The sequence below is a fragment of the Ictalurus punctatus genome, chromosome 1, assembly GCF_001660625.3.
Source record: "Ictalurus punctatus breed USDA103 chromosome 1, Coco_2.0, whole genome shotgun sequence".
Classification (NCBI taxonomy): domain Eukaryota; kingdom Metazoa; phylum Chordata; class Actinopteri; order Siluriformes; family Ictaluridae; genus Ictalurus; species Ictalurus punctatus.
Window position 1 is genome coordinate 15,042,391 of NC_030416.2, and position 22,990 is coordinate 15,065,380.

Below are 22,990 nucleotides of genomic sequence, written 5' to 3' on the forward strand. Positions count from 1 at the left end.
ACTCTCTCCTGAAGGCTTACATTCCCTCATGCAGTCTGCGATCGATTAGCGACCGACATTTATTAGTTCCCAACCAGCGTGGCGCAAGGTCCCTTTCCAGAACCTTCACACTAACTGTTCCTCAGTGGTGGAATGAACTTCCAAGCTCAATCTGGACCGCAGAATCTCTCACCGTCTTCAAAAAACAGCTAAAGACCCACCTCTTCCGTGAACACCTAACCAACTCATTAAATAAATAAATAAATGAATAAAAAATTTGCACTTACAATGGATCTTGTATGGTAGAACTACTTGTATTGTTCTCTGCTTGATATATCGTTTTGCTTGTATTTTTCTCATTTGTAAGTCGCTTTGGATAAAAGAGTCTGCTAAATGAAGAAATGTAAATGTAAATGTATTACTTTGTTAACATAAGTCCAATAAGTAAAAAGTAATGGAGTATAAGCAATTTGGCTATTACTACATAGAATTTACTCGTTCACATACAAGAAATGGTTGGTATCCTCAGTGCTTTAATACTCATGTATTCATAATAGCATATTGTGTGATTTTCCAGCATGAACACAGTTCTTGCACTAAACGTTGTTTGGTCATCTGTTATTTTCATGACATCTACATTTTAAAATCTGATATGATTATATATCATTGGTAGTTTAGTTTGTGCTACAGGCAAGCTGATGTAAATATGTATACTATACAGTGCCCTCCACTAATATTGGCACCCTTGGTAAATAAGCAAAGAAGGGGAATTTTTTTTTATTTTTTTTTTTACCTTTTGTTCACAAAAATACTCTGCTTTCATTGATATAAAACAAGTGTAAACACAACACAGGTTTATATAAAAAAAACTTTGCTAAAAATATAGGTGTGCAACAATTATTTAATTATTTGTACCCTTTTAGTCAATACTTTGTGCTAACTCACACAAAGAGTGGTTTTCTGTGGCTTTCTATGGAAGGTAGTCATGGCTGAATAATTTCCTGTTCCTAGGCACCCAGGTGTACTAAAAAATTTAAAATATCAATGGGAATATAATTCAAATATATTTTTCACATAAGAATTCATAGAGGTGCCAATAATTGTTTAACAGAGATATTTTAATAATCCTGTGTTTGCTATTGTTTGATATCCATGAGAGTATAGTATTTTGCGAATTTTCTGAACAAAAGATAAAAAAGTTAAACAATAAAGATAATTTTTCACAGCCTTCTTTGCTCATATTTACCAAGGGTGCCAATATTAGTGGAGGGCACTGTATATATAAATGACAGGTTAAACGCGTTGTTAATGGGTTTTGCATGTTTATAATCGATTTTAATAGTCTCGGGCAAACTATGTACTAGGACGGATCTTTCACCTGTTAGCGGAGGATGATATTGGCTGTCGGTTTGTTTCACTTCCCACTCTGAGAAGAACACTCAGAAGAGTGTGTGTGTGTGTGTGTGAGAGAGAGAGAGAGAGAGAGAGAGAGAGAGAGAGAGAGAGAGTGAGTGAGTGAGTGAGTGTGTGTGTGTGTGTGTGTACGCTTCACTGAGCAGGGCACACTGCGCTTTGTTGCCCGTGGAGGCGGAGCTAGGCACTGAGGTGAAGCTCCGCATGACGGGAGTCGCATTGTGCGCCGAGATTTTGAGGAAAATGCATAAAAACCAAAACTCGACACCTAGGAAGCGGAAAAGACAAGGAAACGGACTATACTGAAAGAGAAAAGAAGCATTTAATTAAGTGCCTTTTTGTGTAAAAAATAAATGATTTGAAACTAGTAGGGAAGGAAGGAAGGCGGCGACAACAACGAGCGTTCTATTGTTATGGGTAAGTTATTATTATTTTTTTAAATTTAACTTGTGGTCCAATTTGTTATGTGCTATTTATGTGATCTGACAAGCAAGTTTATTGTGGAAAAGTTAACTTTCACATGGCGAGTTTTTGTCACGCTCTTTAGCAGGCAATGAACTAAAACGTTTCTAAGCAACCTGTTGTCTAGGAAACGCTCTCACAGCGTTATTCATTGGTGCTTCAAGCCCCGCTTTATATGAGCGCACGTGCTCGCTATGTTTTTGAACCAAGGACTCAGCAATGCATAGGAATGCAAAGGAAATAGCACATGCCATATAAAATGTTACCCTACAAAATAAAAAAGCCTATTGGGACTATCCTGTGACGGTTTCTGATGCTCCTCCCTGTTGCTCGTTCTCTGTCCAAAACAGTGAACAAAACAACCAAAGTTCATTATGCTTTTAAATACTGCATCAGAAAGTCAAATATATTATTATATTAGTCTAAAGTGTCTAATAAAGCGCATTAGAAAAGTGAAAAGTGTTATGGGCACTCTCCTCCAACTCGTTTGTTTTTGTTGTTGTGTTTAGCGCTGCTCTGCGGTTGGACGGCCACGGTGTGGTGTGGACAGCGCATGCGCAAACATCATGTTTCCCGCCGGCCGGCAGGTGCGGGACGCGGTGCATTGTTGTAAGATTTCCCGCCAATATTGCACTCGTCCCGGCCTCCTGGAGCGCGAGGACACCGCGAGCCAGTCTGAACTAGCAGTGATTAATGATGACTGTAGAGGCGTGTGAGCCAGAGAAAGGAGGTGCAGAGAAAATACTGACTGAAGTTGTGCTGCCCAGATGTGAATTATGGCAGGAAGTTTGGGGTTCTGACTACCTTTAATCCCCCTCCATAAAAATAAAAAAAGCAAAAGCAAAAAATTGGGGACAACGTTCTTCTAAATTCACTAAATTTTCTATTAAATGAAAAAAACATGGTTCCCTAGCCAAGTAAGAAAACACCTGTTACCTAAGTTACAGATTCTGACACCCCTACTTTCTGATGACCATACCATTTCATAACTGACAAAACAATTATATCCTATAGACACAAACATTATTTGTGTGTTAAATAACCTTCTGGTAGTCTTAGTCTTGCCATTTAAATGGGACTTAGGCTATATAATTTTGCCTAAGATATAATATGTGTTAGAATCACGTGTCACTGTAGCCTGTCACTGTAGCCTGTAAGTAATTGTCTCAATGAATGTAAAGACTCCTTGTACTGTTTCATATCTGAGACTATTCAGTTTTAATTATATGTATATTTAATGGTGGTCTATTAAAACCTGCACATTTTACAATATGGACAGATATTACACAGGGTGGCTCTTTACGTGTTGTTCTTGGCAAATCTGTTTCTTATATACTTTATAGTTGGTTTAATTTGATATGTACAATAACGACATGACAGATTTACTGGGAGAAGTTGCCAAGGAAATCTGTCCTAGATGTAAAAGTCAGTGATCATTAACACATGGTCATCTTTCCACATTTTCCCTTTCACTTGTTCTCACACACACACACACACACACACACACACACACAAAAGCATACATTTTTTCGCTTTTTACATTGACCTGAGGCACCTCTCTGCTACAATAGTCTCATTCATATAATAAAAAGTCAGTTGCTGATTTTCTCTACTTTGATTTAGCCTCTTCAGATTTAGAGAGACCTGGTGTCATTTTCTCTTTTTTGATCTTGTGTTCCCTTTCACACAAGAGCTCAAGAGTCTGACGGGTGCAGCGCTGGTGGCTGGTTTGCAGACCCAGAGCAAATGTAGGGACTTCGTGTTTCTGTATGAAGAGGCAGTGCAGATCAGGGTGGCCAGCTTTGATTCTCCTATTCCTCACACCTGAATGTGCATTAGTACTTGTTTATGCTGTGACTCAAAGTCCTCTGGGACAGTGTCTGTAAAAGGACAGATATAAATATTTTATAAGTATTCAGCCCTCCTGTAAAGCACCCATAATCCTTATTAGAATATTATTTCATCAGTAAAGATGATTATTTTGATTCTACTTCTCAGTCACTGCAAATCATTACATTAAAAATGGCATTGCACGATTCACTGGCTGTTTATCTGAGAGTGTTAAAAGTGGGGTACCATTGCATCTGTAGCGTAAGTTGGACCAGATGATGTTCTCTTGAGAAAAGCAGAAAACTCCAAGCCGACCTCCTCTCATAGTTGTGTCAACTATTACATCAGAGTCAGCCACCAAGTCCATTCCCTCATAAAGTTTTACTCTGCCATACACACAAACATACTTAAGTAAATATCATGCTTACTATATTTCACTAACAAGTCTGGACTTCATCTTGAGTTCTACAACAAACTTCTGAGTTTGATACTGATAACAATGCTAATAATAATAATAATAATAATAATATTAATGACAGTTTACAAAGTGCTTTCCAGACCAATACACACAGAAAAGAGAGAAAACCACATATAACAGATTATTTAATGTAATCAAGCAGACAATAAACAGCTAATAAGACAATATCTGAATAATTTCAAAATCCCCCACCAAATTAATAAATAAATAAAACCAAAAAAACCACATGATACATGATAAATTATGTACTATAAGGTATTAGTTGACAGTGGTATGTAACATACGTTGTTACTACAAAAGCAACTAACTGGTCGTTATAAACTATTTTAAACATTATGACGTTATAAACATTTTACATAATTTTTCCATAAAATGTTTACATGTATTATTATTTATTTATTTATTTTAAAAATTCTCTGAATGTACAGTGACCGTTGTTGAGTCTTTGTTAGCCAAACCTTAGCATTGGCTATACTGTATATTGTTTCATATATATTGTAAAAATGTGAAATACTATGAAACAATTTTTTTCCCAATATTGTCCACGCCTAATACCCAGTTATTACTGAGTAATAACAAATTTATATCAGAAATTACTCATTAATTAGATAATACTAAATACTAGTGGCATTAGACAGTATAGGTACAGAGGTAGTATAAGAATAAGTCAATGAAAAGTGCCTGACAGTTATTGCAGTATGGCATATCTATGCTAGGGTTTGGTGAGAGAAAAGCCATTGGTGCTTAAGGACAGGAGAGAAGAGTCCTGTAGGAGTTTGGAGGATGACGTGATGTTTTAGCGACGCTGGACTGAAGTGCAGTATAGTGTGTGTGTGTGTGTGTGTGTGTGTGTGTGTGTGTGTGTGTTTAGTTCTATTCACCACTCTAACTGAATACAAAGCAGGTGTTTCTCTGTGTGCCTGAAAGAGCTTGGAATTTCACAGAGAACTGGCTATATACACACAGTAGTCTGACAGAGCTACCCCCCACACCCCCAACTGCTGTAAGTAGTACTAGAAAGGAGTGTGACAACTTCTTGAAATCTAAATCCAAATCCCAGCCCTTTCATGTTTTTGGCTTTAAATGTAATCAAATTGTTTGATGTTGTTTAGAAAGTACCATTGCATGCATTAATATATAGCTTAATTATTATTCTCCTACGTCAGGTTTGGCAAACTGTTATTTTCTGAAACACTTGTACTTGGTCAAACTTTGTGAGCTCGAATGAAAACTATATGACATATCTTGTATATGTATAATACATTGAATCACACATGGTCCTTGTTCTGTGTCCTCCCTTTTCCTCACTGTCTCTACAGCCTGTCCACTACAGTAGTTTCCGTTGGATCTGCATATCAACAGGCACCAAGGAAATTCTTGCCAAGGATTTCATTGGCATGGCAACCACAACAATGGAAGGCCAGGAGGCCCAACCACTCAGTAAAGTCACAGAGGTTTTGGAGGGCTAGAGCTTTAGGAAAAGGGGGGAGTGGAACAAAAAAAATACAAAGACAAGCATCCAGACCCCCATCTTCCTGCCCACCAATGAGGATTTTGTGCACCTCAAGTTGGGATCAATGCATCTATTAACTGTATACAGAAGGGCGCCCTCTAATGTTTAAAGAAATGTTTTATGGAAAATTAGGTAATGACAAAATATTTCTGTACACTGAAGTACAAAATAGTAGGATTAAGACCTGGGTATTGTAGTTAAGATAAGCAATTTTACAACATGGACAAATTGCAATGAAAATTTAGGTCATGCTTTTTCTATTGGGTGCTGGTCTTTACCATTACCAGCTTTACACACACTCACCTGATGTAGCCAACCTGGGGCCGGTGACTGAGCTGCCAGCGATAGGAGGTTTTGTCTTTCCAGCCGACGTTGCGTGGGTCTTTCCACAATAACTTCGCCTCACCTTCTGTGTCTCCAGTGTGCCATAAAGCATTACGGAGATATTCGCCAGGCCCTGTATTGGACTTTACTGCCTATAGAGGGAGCCATAAATCCAAGTGTAAGCCCTTTCCTACATAATATGAGGTTACATGGTTCTCTATAATGAGGTCTCTAATCTACAAACACAATACAACATATTGATAATACAGAAACACATGGGAGATGCTTGTTAGGTAAAATTAATAAAGTTATTTCAATTAAACACTTCCAAACCAATAAAGTTGTGCTCAGCTGAATGGAATTTGACGTATAGCTACCTTGAGCTGGAGGCCAGGCTCAGCCATGGCTCTAAATGGCACAGATTGCCAGTATGTCTGCTCTGTCTGCTTCCACATCACTACGTAGAAGCTGGATGAATCCTGGTAGCCGAAGATGAAGCCAGCATAGTCATCATCAGTCACTGTGTTTACATGGAAAGTGCCTTCAAAGTCCACACCGTTAAATGCTGTATAGCCTGCAAATGAAAGGGAGGAGAGTTAGAACAGACAGAGGATGACAGAGTGCTGAAATGCCTAACCTGGTTAAACTCACATTTACAAGTGCATGATTGTGACTAATTCTATCAGCACTAAAACTACCAATGTTAGAAATCAACTGGTGTCTAAATGCTGAGTTTTTGAAAAGGGACCTACCGACTGCTAATCCAGGGTCGCTGTTCATCGTCTGAACAATCTCCATACCCTGAAATGTCAATAATCAACATAGATTTTTTTTTCACATTAGCAACTATCTGAGTATTCTTTACTAATGTGAAATTAATACAGTTAATTCATGTACATTGCAAATCCATGTGATTTTGCAAACTAGTTAAAATGGTTTTGTTCAAATTTGCATTATGCAAATTCTATTGCTAGTTTCAAGTTAATCAATGTTACAGGTCTTGGTTGAATTAACTATGTATTTTGCATGTCAAATAAGTCAAATACAAATAAGTGTATTATTCTCCATGAAATTAGCTCAGTACAAGAGTTCTATAGAAATTATCATTTCCCAGGCTGACCTGGTTAAGCACCACCCAGTTAGGATCAATTTGGGCATCACCCTCAGGGTCCAGTATGACAGTCTGATAGGCTCTGAAGTCTGTAAGTGTGACCTCAGAACTCTCTGGACACACGTCAATCAAATCCAGTACTGCATCATTGTCAAAGTCATTCTCACACACGTCTCCAACACCATTACCTGGGGAGATGGGGTGAAAGAAACCAAAAATCTTGACTGGGTTAAATGTGGATGTACTTGTATGTTAATATTTTAATGAGACTGCAAAAAAAAAAAAGATTTATAACATTCTATTTCACTTTTTTGTTGCAAAAATTAGTTAAATGTTTAATGCCATTGACATTCCGCTGAATATATGTGATACATTTTACACCAAAATATTGCTTTAAGTTTTAAAATAAATAAAGAATGGACGTTATCAACCAGAGAAATATCTGATAGAACTGTATAATTTAAAGGTTTCAATTTGTAATCTTATCCCTGGTCATAAACAGGCAATTAAGTGTTTCTTTTTTTGGCAAGACTAAGTGTGTTTCTCAGCTCTGTAGATGTATACAGGTAAAAAAAAAAAAAAAAAATTGATTATGCTAGCTATTTAGTTAAAGATAGAGAGTAGCAGCAGCACAGAAAACAGGCTGTCTGGAATGTTAAGCTGTGATTATCATGATCATAACACCAGTGCAAATAACCAAGAGATGAGTTCATTACCATCTGAGTCTTTCTGGTTGGGATTGGGAATAAGACGACAGTTATCAGGACCGAGACCTTCAGCAGTCTCAGTGTCAGGAATTCCATCATTGTCATCATCATCATCACAGTCGTCTCCGATACCATCGTTATCTGAGTCAAGTTGAGAGCTGTTGGGGATGTTGGGGCAGTTGTCTCGACTGTCTTGGTGCCCATCCCCATCACTGTCCAAACAACCATACAAGCTTAAATCAGATTTACAATAGGAATGTAACCAAATATGAATACATTATGAGGAAAGTATCATATTGCATCTGGTTGAGATTAGAGACATGCATCTGTACTGGGACCCTGCAGAAAGCAACAAAAATGTCACACAAGCAGGAACTTTTTTTCTTTCATATATGTTAGAGGTCAGACATGAAGCTTACAGGAAAAAAAATACCACATTAAGTAATGTGACCATTAGCAATGCATTTACAGCATTCATTCATTCATTAATATTTAATAACTGCCTGGTCAGGGTGGTTTAAATTAGGCTACTACATTGTTTAAGACTATATTTTGGGGAAATAGAACCAACTAAATTTGTTAGAAAATGTAGCAGGCAGGTTCAAACAAAAATAATAACTGTGCGGGCCAGATTTTTAAAAACCACCACCAACAAAAACAACAACAACAAAACAGCTATACAGCTAGTGGTATTTTGTTATACCCCTAATATGCAAGGCAATTATGAATCATGGTTTTTGAATTGTGAAAAAAAGAAAAGAAAATGCACTGTATTTCACAAATTATCCACCAAAAAAGATACCGATAAAATGTGAATGTAACATACCAAAATATTGATCAAAATCAATAGACAAATAGTTTGAAAATAAAATTTGCCATATCCTCAGCTTCCAGACCTGATATGAAGACGTGTAAGACGGTATGTATAAATATGGCAGATTTATTTATTTTTTTGATAAAAAGGTCAAGAACAATAGGCAAAGAAGCTTGGCCAAGCAATCTAACAGTTATAATAGAGATACACTCACCGAGCACTTTATTAGGAGCACTATATTAATACTGGGTAGTGCTCTCTTTGTTGCTCTTAGCACAGCCTCAAATCTTCGTAGCATAAATTCCACAAGATGTTGGAAACATTCTTTTGAGAGTCTGGTCCATGTTGACATGATTGCATTAAGTAATTTCTGCAGATTTTTCAGGTGCACTTTCATGCTGCAAATCTCCCGTTCTACCACATCGCAAATGTGTTCTATTGGATTCAGATCCGGTGACTGGAAAGGCCGCTAAAGAACACTGAACTCGTTATTATGTTCATGAAACCAGTTTGAGACGTCTTTTGCTTTGTGACATGATGCATTATTATGCTGGAAGTAGCCATTAGAAGATGATAAATTGTGGCCATGAAGGGATGCACATGGTCAGCAACAATACTCAAACAGGCTGTGGCATTCAAGCAATGATTAATTAGTATTAACTGGCACAAAGTGTGCCCAGAAAGCATTCCGCACACCATTACACCACCTCCACCAGCCTGGACTGTTTACACAAGGCAGGTTGGGTCCATGGATTCATGCTCTTAGCACCAAATTCTAAACCTACTATCTATGTACTTCAGCAGAAATCGGGATTCATCAGAGCAGGCCACACTTTTCCAGTCGTCCAGTTTTGGTGAGCCTGTACCCAACTGTAGCCTCAGATATCTGTTCTTTGCTGACAGAAGTGGACCCCGATATAATCTTGAGCTGTTGTAGCCCACTGCCTCAAAGTTCGATGTGTTGTGCATTCTGAGATGCTTTTCTGCTCACCACAATTGTACAGAGTGCTTATCTGGGTTACTGTCACCTTTCTGTCAGCTCAAACCAGTCTGGCCATTCTCAATTGACCTCTCTCATCAACAAGGTGTTTACAACCACAGAGCTGCTTCTCACTGGATGTTCTTTCTTTATCGAACCACTCTGCGTAAACTCTAAAGACTGCTGTGTTGAAAGTCCCAGGAGATCAGCAGTTATATATGAGAAATACTCAAACCAACCCGTCTGGTATTAACAATCATGTCTTGGTCAAAATTACTGAGATCACATTTTTCCCCATTCTGATGGTTGGTGTGAACATTACCCGAAGCTGCTGGCCCGTATCTGCATGATTTTATACATTGCACTGCTTCTGATTGGATTAGCTAATAAGATATTTGCATGAATGAGTAGGTGTACAGGTGTTCCTAATAAAGTGCTCAGTGAGTGTAGATGAGAGCAAATACAAAAGAGGTTGGAAGTAGTTATAAAGTTGCAAATGATGGGCATAAAAATGATCAGAACTTATTTGTACAACATTAAAAAAGAAGAATCTAACTTTTGAGAGGATTTTACTATTTCTACTTTTAATATTAATCATGGCTGACTCTGCACTCTGACCCCAACTAACTAACAAGCTGGGACATGCGAATTTCAATGTGCTATAAAAGTATATGTAACAAATAAATGTTGCTTCTTTGAACACTATTACCATCAAAGCACGTTACAGAAATATGTGACAATCAGCACAGCGGGTAAAAAGTCTGAGGCCTAGGTGGCGCCACAGTAATACATAATGCTCACACATTGCACGTGAATAAAAGCGTGTGTGTGTATGTGTGTGTGTGTGTGTGTGTGTGTGTGTGTGTGTGTGTGTGTGTGTGTGTGTGTGTGTTTAAACTTACAAGTCCTGATTGGTGTCACACACATCTCCTACCAGGTCATTGTCTATGTCAGTCTGCAAGGATATAAGTAGCATTATGTTAGAATTTTCTTAGCACTTGAATTGGACTCAAATTACAAATAGTGAATAATTCCAGCAAGTGAAGATCATTCACTAATGAAAAACTAAAACAAGTCCTTAAAAAGTTAAAATTCTAGTTGTTTTTCTTTCAAAATTCTAGTTGTTTTTCTTTCTTTTTATTTCAAAGGTCAAATGCATACAAAGCGGTTCCTGTCAACTTATGCACAGCAAAAAAAACAGATGGATATGGAAAAATTCTAAGTTTTGGATCATGATGCAATCTGTTTGGTACAAACAAACCAAACATTACTCACCCAGTGCATACAAGACCACTTCCATTTTTATATTCCAACAAAGAACTAAACTAGTCCTGCGATGGCATTTTTAAACTGAGACATTAGACCTTAGGCTGGTGCTTTGTAAACTGTGAGGACCTGCATTGGGTTGTTCATCTCAGGACAGCTGTCACAGGCATCTCCAACTCCATCTTGATCCCGGTCTGTCTGCATGGGGTTCGGCACTTTGGGACAGTTATCCAGCACATTTTGAACACCTGCAATGCAATGCAATGCATGCAGACACACACATCAGATACGCAGTCTCAAACACATTACAGCTGAACAACAGGTGTAGATACAAAAGTATTGTGAATAATTTCTTGAAAACTAATCATATATGTTTACTTTGATCTAAAAACTAATATTATCCACTAACTTGACCTAAATTACAAATGTGACATTAAGGAATAAAAATAGTACTTATTACTGTTAAAAAAGGAAACAAGTACTTTTCTTTAAGCATATTCTATATTAGGTCAATAAAAACAGCCCTTGTAAACATTTTTTAAATATTCCTTATTTAAAGACATTTGGCCCTAGATGATGAAAAACACAAGATCAAGCACAAATAATGTCTTGTTAATAGGGAATGAAAGGAAAAATCCACAATGAATTACTTACATATTAATTTTAATAATGAACCTTTTCATCAGTGGCGTCATTATTTTGTAATGTAATTTGACTGTTTTAGTTTAAACTTTAATTACTGCCATGTTGAAATATTTTTTACTTTTATTAAAAGTTTCCTACATTACCCACATTGCCATTCAACTACCTGCTGATACTGGTGCCTGTGGGAATTAGCACTCCCTTCAACTCTAAGCAATGTATTTTAGTCCTTTAGTCTGTCCAGCTCTCTTACCTCTTCATCTGTACATTCTGCTCAAACAGATCAGGTTCAAAAGCTTCAAATTTCATGCTAATATGATCAACACTATCATACTCATCATCCTGGAGATCACTAACTAGCTGAACCAAGTCTCTGCTGTAGCTTAACTGCATCATATAACTTTGAGAGAACAGGAACTGTGAGTTTAACATTTAAAAATTGCTAATTTTTCAGAGAAACAACAAAAATACACCAACAGCAAATAAGCACCAGAATCCCTAAGCACATCATATATATTTGTAACATACATAATGTAAACATATTTAACAGATGTGGGAATGTGTTTCATGGTGGTGTTTTCCTTTAATTGAGGAGAGATGTCTGAAACACAGGAATTGTACTGACCGTCTCCATCAATATCTTGGTCACAAGCATCGCCCTCTCCATTGTTGTCTGTGTCTTTCTGGTCAATGTTGGGCACATTGGGACAGTTGTCACATGCATCACCAAAGGAGTCTGTATCTGAGTTCTGTTGGTCTTTATTAGGTACCAGCCGGCAGTTGTCCTAAAATAAGGTGATTAGGGGAAAAAAAAATTATGCATAACCTACGCATGGACTCGTTACTCTGTATTTCACACAGTCAGTAATTAAACTTGGCATAGATAAATGTGGAGGCGTTTCAATGACAGAATAGTCATATAATAGGCTCCATCGTTATACCTCCACATTCTTAATGCCATCCCCATCAGCATCCTCATCACACTGGTCACCTATGCCATCATTATCTGCATCTTCCTGGCCTGAGTTTGGTGTGTGTATACAGTTATCCTGTACAAGAATGATAATGAACATAACAAAAATAGACACATAAATAGGTGAGAAATTAACAAGACAGATGTTGTGAAATATATGAGAACTTATATGTTGTGTTCTATTTATTATGACAAAGTATGAACTGTTTAAAAATGTTACAATGAATCCTTTATGGTTAATAAAAAAGGTGAATAAATGCTATACACTCCTGGGCAAAAAAAGGCCCAAGCCCAAAATGGCAAAATATTAAGCTTTTAACGGTCTTAACAATCATTGATCAGGAAATTAGCAAGAATTAAACAAATAAATAAAGTAACTTAGTATGGGATAGCTTTCCCCTTTGATTTATTTACATGTTTAAGCCTTGTAGGTAAATTTGTGGACAGCTTTTTATTTTTATTTTATTTTAATAAATTTTTTATTTTGTACACCCAGACATGCGCTACTTTGAATTTTACATCAAGCATCTTAATCATTATCATGATTTTCCTTTGCGTATAAGAAGACTATATAAGTGAAATTCCCTGTTTCTAGCTTTTCCCCAAATATTCACAGGAGGTCTCAGGAGTGCATTTATTTAATTCTTGCTAATTTCCTGACCAATGATTTGTTGTTAAGACCATTAAAAGCTTAATATTTTGCCATTTTGTGCTTGGCCCATTTTTGTTTTTTGCCCAGGAGTGTACATTAGGTTTGTTGGTGTGTTGTAGCACAAATTGAATTAAGCACTGAGAAAAAAAAGTGTAATTAATCCCCATTAATGTTATAAAGAATTATAATCCATAATTTGAACACAGAAATCAAATGTAAGACGTTTAAATTGACTACAATTTCCATGAGCACAAGGACACAAAACATATTTAGATGGACCTATGTATACTACAAATTTTTATTTGTAATAGGACAGGATAAGTTGTATGTTTATACAATTGTTTGCTTCTCTTAGACAGTTTCTATGCTAACTAATCTAAGACCATTGTTGTTTTTGTTAACTATTAAAAGCTTAAGAACATTAAAAGCTTAATATTATGCCATTTTCTGCTTGGTCCATTTGGTCCCAGGAGTGTATACCAACTAACTATCCTCTGAGGTAAGTGGATGGTTGGGCCATCCTTGCAAATTGCTACACTTGCAAGCCAGAAGGAAACTAAATTGACAACTTGCTATAATATATCACCAAAATGTTTAACTATGACGGTTTTAAGACCCATGCACTCTTTTACTTTTAGCTGCAAATATGAGAAATTCAAATATATGGATTAAAAAAATATATACTGTAGTACAGGCTATGTGATGACTTCAAACCTGTTTGCAGTGCTTGTTATTGTCCATGCAGGGCAGAGCACGGTCAGGGTAGCCATCAATATCTGTGTCTATACCACATGTGTTTCCATTACCAGCCCAGCCAACATTACACTGAAAAACACAGAACAGAAATACGACATAATAATAGTATACACACATTCTCCATCATACCATACATTCAACATAAAGTCCAAGTAAACACAATGTTTATGAGTAGGCACAATGTTCCGAGAATAAGGCCTCATTTGAAACAGGTGTGATACTTTTATCTGTTTCCAAGGTTGAAGTGATTTTAGTTGTTAGCATACCGCGCAGGATACGTCCCCGTTCCTCTCAATGATACAGTGAGCATGGGAGTGACATGGGTTAAAGTCAAGTTTAGCACAGGACTTCCGAGGAAAACAGCCTGCCGTCTGATTTCCCACATAGCCAGGTTTGCACTGCCCACATTTAAATGACCCCTGAGAGAAAATGAGGAAGAGAGAGTGTGTGAAAGTGAATTGGAAGTCTCTTGGCATTACACTGTATTCCAACTGACTTCACCAAAGCTTCCCATGCATTATTAGGAAATTGGACTGCTGAGGTCTAAATAAGAGCCTTAATACTTACAATGGTGTTTATGCAGACAGAATTGGCTGTGCATGCATTGGCAACTTCCACACATTCATCTATGTCTAGACATTCCTGCGAAGGAAAAACCCATCAGAGAAAAGAGCAGTGTGACAGCTATTACTTAAGTGCAATACCATCTATGTATATCTAAATAACAAGGGTTTGTTTTTGTTTTTACCCCATTTTTAGTCATTGTCAGTTCCTAGTTCTCCCAATTGCATGACAACTGCTAGGAGGGAGAAGTCTAACATGGTGAAGGCACCAGGTTTTTTCAAACTGCTACTGACACAGTGTCAGTAACTGCCCTTTTCCATATACATGAGCTCAAAAATCTCTATGATTAGCAACTATTGTCTGGATTGACAGGAAAGTAATGACCTTCCTGCCTCCCAGAAAGCAGGGCAAATTATGCTTTCTTTGACCTCCTTGGATGGTTGTAGCATCATCAGAATTCAAATTGACAATCTCCCTATGATAGAATACTTTTCTGCCACTCTGGAGCCCAAGACCTATCTGACAATCTGGAGCCCAAGATTATGTAATTATGTGAGTTATGTATTATGTGAGTAGGGTTGCCACTTTTTCAACATGCTAAAACCAGACACCCTATGCCCTAACACTCAAGCTCAAAATTCCGTTAGATACACTGTTAATGTTTCTTCCAACTATAATTTGCATTTGACCATGCCACTATCATCTGTGTCTTGTTCTTCTAAACAATTTCGTAGAATTCAGCACACAAGAATCCAACATTATATCGAATGCAGATTTCTTCCCTGACAAGACTTTTTTTCTTTTCGGTTCTTTTTTGGTGATTTCTTCCTTCCTGCATTTTTGCACTTCTCCTGCATATTTAAGACAGGGACTGTGACTTGTAGCGGCTCTCTGTATAATTGGCTGTTGCTTTAAAATAAACACCAATTATGTGAAATGGCACAATTGGCATAATAACGTTCAGTGTAACAAAAGAACTGACCGATTTTATTGCTTGTTTTTTCATACTGGACACCAGCCTGAAAACCACATGGTTGGCAACCCTATTGTATATATAAGTGTGATTGTGTGTCTTCGTGAGCACCTGTTTGTGGTTCTGGGCATATTCTAGACCAACCCCTAAGATTGGTTTCCCCCAATATCCAGGAGGGCAAGGCTCACATCTGAAGCCCTTCACTGTGTTTACACATGCAGTTGGAGAGTAGCAGGGCTGAGCCAGTGAACACTGAGAGAAAGGCAGAAACAAAACACCAGCATATGCATGCCTTGTATTTTTATATTCCAATGTTTGTATTTATTATAGCAACAGACTCACTTCATCAATGTCTTGACAGTGGGTTCCATTGCCGGTCATTCCTTCGGGACAGGGCCCACAGCGGTATCCTGGGAACTCAGAAGACTCCATGCAGGGAACACCCTTAAAGCAGGGGTTAGGCTGACAGCGGGAGCGAGGCTCATGGAACCCTATATGACACATCACACAAAATAGAAACTCACTAAAATAGATGGTACCATGGTTACCACTTCAGAATTAAAATGTCCTCACATTTATCTGTCTACCATTCACAAGGTTAGCACCATGACAGTTACAGGCTAATTAACATAAGAGCTATTGCAGTATTAGGGGTAGACTTTTAGAGCAACTGCTGAAGATTGCAATTATCTCATCGTAGTCTAGCCACTCGAGAAACCCACTTTTCTTTTTAAATGTAAGATCAGACTACTTCTCTACCTACACTCCTGGTGTTGAAAATCTAGCTTCATGCAATTTCTAATATGTTCTTTTTTCCCCCACTGATAGACGGTACAGATAAAAGTAAAAAGATACCAGTGAAAATAAGTTTCCATGTTATAAACTAGTTTTAGTTTACTGCTTTATAAATGGACTTTTCCCAGTCACTCGATTCAGAACAGAGAGTTGGTTCCTCAGAGGAGAAGACTTACCGCACACTTGGCACTCCAGTATGGTATTCCTAATGAGAGACATCTCCTTCACCTACAGTAGTCAGACAGATATGCAGATCCACAGACACAGTCAAAACACAGAAAAAAAAACAGACATTTATCATGATCCATTCTTAAACACACACACACACACACACACACACACACACACCTGTTCTCTGATATCTTGTCGAAGCTCACCCAGGATCTGATTAAAGATAATGAGTTGTCCAATCAGAACTTTGGTGTGATCACCTGTGACCAACAAACATAATTCTGTATTATATGCACCAACAAATACAGATGATCTATAGTTGGTTTATAGCACTCACCGAGAATGGAGGTCACTTCCCCATTTACTGTGAATTGAAGCAAAGACAGAGATGCAAATTTATAAAAACAGAATACTCCTAGAATTCACTACAGACATTCAGTAATACTCAGAGACTATCTTAGAGTACACTGACATCATTAAAATCAATATTATTGTACGTTTTATTGTCCAGATGAGCATCTGATGGTGTGTTACCTATATTGTATGAGGAGGAGTCACCCTGAAAAGGGCAGTCAGTCAGAGCACCTGCATTAGCTACAGTCCCCCCGAGAGCTAGTTTTAGGCTCTCCACTGATCCCTGTTACCAAACACAAACATTCTCAAACAAATAATAATATCCTAATTTACTCACTGAAGTTTCCCTTCTCCTACAGCTTCAATTCAAAATAGAAATGTGGGGCAAATTAAGTAACTTTAACAAACCACTGTACATGACCACAACACTTCTGCTGATCATCATGCTTTTAATATGTGCTATGAGAGATCAAGTAAAATGGTATCTGAGCAAAGCTATTATACCTGAAGCCGAGCATATGCCTTGTAGCCATTTCTTATCTCCACCAACTCTGCCTCCGCAGGCAGGGCGACCAATGGAGGCAGGCGCTGGGCAGAGTCAGCCAAGCGGCAATTGACATAAAGCTCAAGGCTGAGGTTTTCTCTTTGCAGACCTCCTATGCGGAGGATGATGGACTGAGCACGCCCGTCCGCCAAATTAGAACTTTGCAGATTTACTGTGTGCAGCTTTCCGTCCTCACGAACATACCGCACAAGAGCTGTCAGAAAAGTAATGTTGTTATTACAAACTTTATTAAACATTGATATTACCAATTATAAAGTAGACAGTAATAGTTCAAAGATTATAGTGTATTCAACACACTAATTATGTTATTAAAGGTAATTTATGTAATGCAATGGGGCCTTTGAAGAAGGTAAAAGAACATAAGTATGTGTATGTTTGTATGTGTATAGTAACAGAGTATAAAGTCTTTCATTTGACGCTCATGTAGATAATATTACTAGGAGAGTCTTCTTTCATCTCAGAAATATTGCTAAGATAAGAAATATAATGTCACTACATGATGCAGAAATATTAGTTCATGCTTTCGGCACCTCTAGGCTGTATTACTGTAATGTCTTACTGTCTGGATGTTCCAGTAGGTGCATAAACAAACTCCAGTTAGTCCAGAATGCAGCTGCAAGAGTCCTAAGTAGAACCAGAAAGTATGACCACGTCACACTGCATTGGCTCCCAGTAAAATCTCGCATTGATTATAAAATTGACCTATAAAGCACTGAATGGTCTCGCGCCACAGTACCTATGCGACTTTTTGGTTTTCAATGATCCGTCACGCCTACTTAGATCAAAAGGTGCAGGCTATTTGACGGTACCTAGAATAGTGAAGGCTACCGCAGGGGGAAGAGCTTTCTCTTACAAAATCCCACAGTTATGGAACAGCCTTCCAATTAGTGTTCTGGTCTCAGACACAGTCTCAGTGTTTAAGTCCAGGCTGAAAACATATTTGCTTACTCAAGCTTACCATGAGTAGACTTTCTGTTACGCAAAATACACAGTCTTATACATTTATTCATTTAGCAGGATAGTAAGCATACCTGACAATCTCTTCCTCTCTTTCCGTCCCTCTCCCTCTCGCCTTCTGTCGAGCTACACATGATTTTATGGATATGCCAGTGATCCTGACCCTTTCTGCTCTCCGGACCTGCCTGATCCATCCTGATGCCCTACCTCTGGTTGGAGCTCTCACCAATTGGATGCTACATTCTGCTACTGAGGACGACCCCAAACAATGCAGCCTGGAGATTGCTGAGGATGGTGCTTCTTGAAGTACCATGGAAATGGTACTTCAATGGTACTCAATTCCATATGAACAGTTGCGCTATGGTGCTGGAACTATGGTTGCTGCTATGGCCTTAGGACTGCAATTACCACAAACAATTTTGCACTCAAGTCTCCTTTAGTGGACAGTGGACTAGTTCAACAATCAAATTTCATATAAAAACCATAATGAACTTTCTTTTACTTTCACACTATCCGTTGTTACCCAGATGTGGATGGGTTCCCTTTTGAGTCTGTTTCCTCTCAAGGTTTCTTCCTCATATCATCTTAGGGAGTTTTTACGTTCCACCATCGCCACTGGCTTGCTTAAATTCACACACTTAAAATCTGTATACTATGTTTATATGTTTCTGTAAAGCTGCTTTGAGACAATGTCCATTGTTAAAAGCACTATACAAATAAAATTTATTTAAGTGTATTAAAAGACTACACTCTGGTGACCTCAATATTGGGTATTTTTTATTAGTGTAACGGTTTGAGCATTGTTCTCACATGTATTGTTCTCGTTTCTCCACCTTCTTGCAGCACTATACAAACAGAAGAACCCTGCTCAATACTGACCACCACATCACATATAGATTTACTCTTATGTCTATAAGTACCTTTGTTGATTTTGCCCATGATGGCAAGCTCCAAGTACTTTTTATTGTCCTGCTTATTGTAGAAGCCGAGTAGCACTCCTCCAAGTTTGGGTGGCAGGCGGAAGGTGGAGACGATGTAGAGATCACTGAGAGTCTTCAGTGCTCCAGACATCTTCTCCACCGCAGCCACATTCTGCTTGACATCCTGCAGAGCCAACATGTCTATCACTGAAATACAGGAGGAATGGATTTTATTGCTTAAGCAGGCATTTTCAGCTAATACTCAATTATGATAAATGCATAGTTTCAAGGAATATTCCTGGACTTTTCCTATTTTAACTTGCATGTTTCAGTGTTTTGGAGTGTTTATATATATATATATATATATATATATATATATATATATATATATATATATATATATATATATTTTTTTTACTTTTGCTCTTTCTACTTTTGAGCCCCATATACGCACTCATTTTAGATTAGAAAGTTTGTTTTCTTTTGCAAATATTGAATTGCATTTCAACAGCTCTGTATCCTGTGAAAATTTTATTTTATATTATTTGCTCATCTGGTTTGTAACTCGTTAATTCCTTGCAAAAATATTTATATAAAAAAAGAATTAAATATGAAGGGTGTTGTGAGACTATAAGAATATAATTGCAACTTTCCATTCTAAATACAATCGTAGGTTTGACATCTAGCAAGCAGTAATACCACTCTTACATGGTAGGGTTTTTTGTTTTTTTTTTGCCTGAACCACTGTCCATGAGTATGGGCCTGTTGTGGAAAGTGCAGAGGTTTTTTTTTTTGGTGATTTTTTTTTTTATTAACCCAGAGCCTAGACATTTCCAAGCCCAATGGCCAAAGAATCTATAAACAACACATCCTCCCAATTGCAGAATAAAGTAATGAGAAAGATGGGAAAAAATTTCCTTCTGTATAGCATGAATATATCAGTGCACTTTTAACAACAAATGTACACACAAACATTATATACATACTATTTATCTCACCATCTCCTCTTGGGGAAACCAACTACTTTTTACTTTTATTTTATTTACAGCAATATTTAGGTATTTGCAAGTGTAACTATGCCTCCACTTTGACACAGCATTAAGCATAATCAACCATATAAGCATTAATCCGAGCATATAATCTCTGACAAGTGTCAAATTTACACCATTTCGAGACTCTCAATGCCTTCTTAAGCAGCAGGTTAAAGACCCCTGCTGTTGTCCAATTGCTCTCCCTCTTAGTCATTTCTCACATATTGACTCACTTACTATCAAAATGTTTATACAATGGCTTGTGGTAGGCCAGCAGTGCTGCAGCCAGGACAGGGCTCTCTCTCTCTCTCTCTCTCTCTCTCTGAGAGAGAGAGAGAGAGAGAGAGAGAGAGAGAGAGAGAGAGAGAGAGAGAGAGAGAGAGAGAGAGTGTGCGTGTGTGTGTGTGTGTGAGTTTGTGTCTGTCTGAGGTAAAGACGGAAGGAAAGAATGAACCAAGGAGACAGTACTCAGGTCCAGGGTAGTGGGAAATCTCTAAACCTCTGTGTTGTCTCGCTCTGTGTTCATTCCACCCTGTTATCCATCTCTTGAGAAAGATGCAAAGGACTTCAAGGGTAGATGAGATAAGATATCTAGAATATGTCAGACATATATGTGTTGAGATGCATAAAGTATTCCTGGAATGCATATGTGTACTACTAGGCTGCTACTACTACTACTACTACTACTACTACTAATAATAATAATAATAATAAGAAGAAGAATACTAATACTTACCTATAAAACCTATAAAAACACATTTTGAAATGTTCTTGCTGTCTCAAAGGGTCCTATATGGAAACTTTTCGGAAAGGGAAACCCTCTGTTGTAGGCTGTATCCTACAATACTTTTACAATACTTTGTTTGTAAAGAAAACAATATTGTTTCTATTATTTCATGAAGTTTATTTTGTAAGCATGACATGATTCATTCGAACAACCACAGCTGTAATGTCTGAGGTTGTTGAGGATGCGCAATGCGTACAAAGAAAAATGGATTTAATTTTTTGTTGTTGTTGTTCGTTTGTTTGTTTTTGCATAGTTTCATATTACAACCTTCTGTATTGTCTGTATATACTTTGTACCCCTGATGACAGATGTGTAGACACATGTAAGTATACAGTAGATCAGAGCAATTAAACAAAAAAATGTAGAAAGTATTTGTCACATGCAGTCAGTTATGTTTGGTGGAGAGTTTTGTTTTTGAACAAACTTCTTAAACGTGTGAATCACTTCTTCCATTTCAATCAACTTGAAAAGACTATATTATAAATTATAAAGAAGTCCTACGTGTGCTTGTTATAGCAAGCAGCTAGACATACCCAGTAAACTGTTTGTTTTTTAAAAAAAAACTTTTTAAAATAAGTCTAAAGAGAATGGCAGTTTTTGTTTACATACAGCAGAACATAAGACAGGCTATGGGAGTAATAATGATACCTTGGTTGTCTTGTTTCTCCAGAGGTTCACACAAGCAGGAGATCTGCAACATGGTCAATACAATCCAAACTGGCACACATCGCATTGCACCCATGATCTCGGATAAAACGAGACAAGAACAACAGGCTGATCTCCAGTGGGAAAAAATAAATAAATAAAATAAAATGAGTTATAAAACTGAGAACTTTTCCTTATCAAACCAATGCGAGTGAAGTTGTGTCTGCCGCATTCAGAGCGCGCTCCTTCCGACCAAGTGGCTCGTGCGCTCGAGAGAGAGAGAGAGAGAGCGAAAGCGAGAGAGAGCTAGAGCACCACTTAAGCGCGCGCGGCGGTGGGTGTGTATCGGGCAATTAACAGCGGTTGACTTTATGACTCATTTTACTGATTCGGTTCTTTCGAGCTTTCCATATAATTGAAGCTTTTTTTGCCATCCCAAAACATGTACAGTGCTGTGAAAAAGTATTTGCCCCATCCTTAATTGTTCTTTTTTGTGTGTATACATCAAACTAAATAATTTTAGATCGTCAGACTAAATACAAACATAAAATAAAGGCAACCTGAGTAAACACACAATCCAGTTTTTTTATTATTATTTTTTAAGGTTATCCAACATCCATCATCCTTCTAAAAAAAAAACAAACAAACAAAAAAAACGGAGCCCCTGAAGTGACCTGTCCAAAAAAATTATAAATCACAGAAACTTTCGCGTGGACACGAGAAACTTTTCATGTGCGCACCCGAAACTTTTCACGTGCACACGTGAAAAGATTCTCTTGCGCACGCATAAAAGTTTCCGGTGCGTGTATAGCTCTTTTCTGATTGCGTCATTGTCACAGAGAGGATGAGATAGGGATGAGAACGTAGATCACTGATCTATAATATATCTGTAATGTACATTTTGGTTTGGAAATGTTTTTGTATCGAAGGCCAGTTTAAAATTTATCTGTATACATTCATGCACATCCATGCTCTCGGTTTCTTTATGTGTAAATGAACTATGGCAATGACGCAAACGGAAGAGAGCTATACACACACTGGAAACTGTAACGCTTGCGCACACGAAAAGTTTATGGTGCTCTCCTGAAAAGTTTCTTGGGGGTACACAAAAGTCTTTGTGATTTTTATTATTTATTTATTTATTTTTTGCACGGGTCACTTCAGGAACTCCGAAACAAACAAATTGTCCCCTTAAACTTATAATCTGGTTGTGCCACCTTCAGCAGCCATTGTGGCAACCAAATACTTCCGATAACTGGAGATCAGTCTTTCACAGTCTTGGATCAGTCTTGGCCTATGGACACTCTTCTTTGCAGAAATGCTTTAGTT

At 37.7% G+C, this 22,990-nt stretch overlaps 1 protein-coding gene and 1 long non-coding RNA gene across 2 annotated transcripts; one reads left to right on the forward strand and one right to left on the reverse strand.

Moving 5' to 3' along the window:
- Nucleotides 1-2,810: 2,810 nt before the first annotated feature.
- On the reverse strand, nucleotides 2,811-22,122 carry thbs3a (thrombospondin 3a). Its single transcript, XM_017475119.3, has 23 exons — nucleotides 21,665-22,122; nucleotides 19,199-19,405; nucleotides 17,261-17,514; nucleotides 16,937-17,039; nucleotides 16,740-16,766; nucleotides 16,580-16,662; nucleotides 16,408-16,459; nucleotides 15,779-15,927; nucleotides 15,548-15,688; nucleotides 14,467-14,541; nucleotides 14,166-14,318; nucleotides 13,858-13,968; nucleotides 12,460-12,567; nucleotides 12,144-12,303; nucleotides 11,006-11,124; nucleotides 10,513-10,565; nucleotides 7,827-8,029; nucleotides 7,120-7,298; nucleotides 6,752-6,800; nucleotides 6,377-6,573; nucleotides 5,979-6,151; nucleotides 3,931-4,070; nucleotides 2,811-3,734 (listed from the first exon to the last, which is right to left on the reverse strand). The coding sequence occupies exons 1-23, from the start codon at nucleotides 21,756-21,758 to the stop codon at nucleotides 3,673-3,675; spliced, it is 2,892 nt and encodes a 963-aa protein (XP_017330608.1). The 5' UTR covers nucleotides 21,759-22,122; the 3' UTR covers nucleotides 2,811-3,672.
- Nucleotides 5,026-6,160, forward strand: LOC128633033 (uncharacterized). The gene is made up of 2 exons (XR_008396719.1): nucleotides 5,026-5,165; nucleotides 5,482-6,160. It is a non-coding gene; the product is annotated as an uncharacterized LOC128633033 (long non-coding RNA).
- Nucleotides 22,123-22,990: the final 868 nt, after the last annotated feature.

Bases quoted from the DNA above. Each gene is read 5' to 3' on its own strand.
- thbs3a (XM_017475119.3), bottom strand. From the start codon at position 21,758: ATGGGTGCAATGCGATGTGTGCCAGTTTGGATTGTATTGACCATGTTG. The intron at 13,969-14,165 runs GTATGCTAACAA...TGTGTTTTTCAG, and splicing joins ACGGGGACGTATCCTGCGCG to TGTAATGTTGGCTGGGCTGG. The intron at 6,801-7,119 runs GTCAGCCTGGGA...TTGACATTTCAG, and splicing joins ACTGGGTGGTGCTTAACCAG to GGTATGGAGATTGTTCAGAC.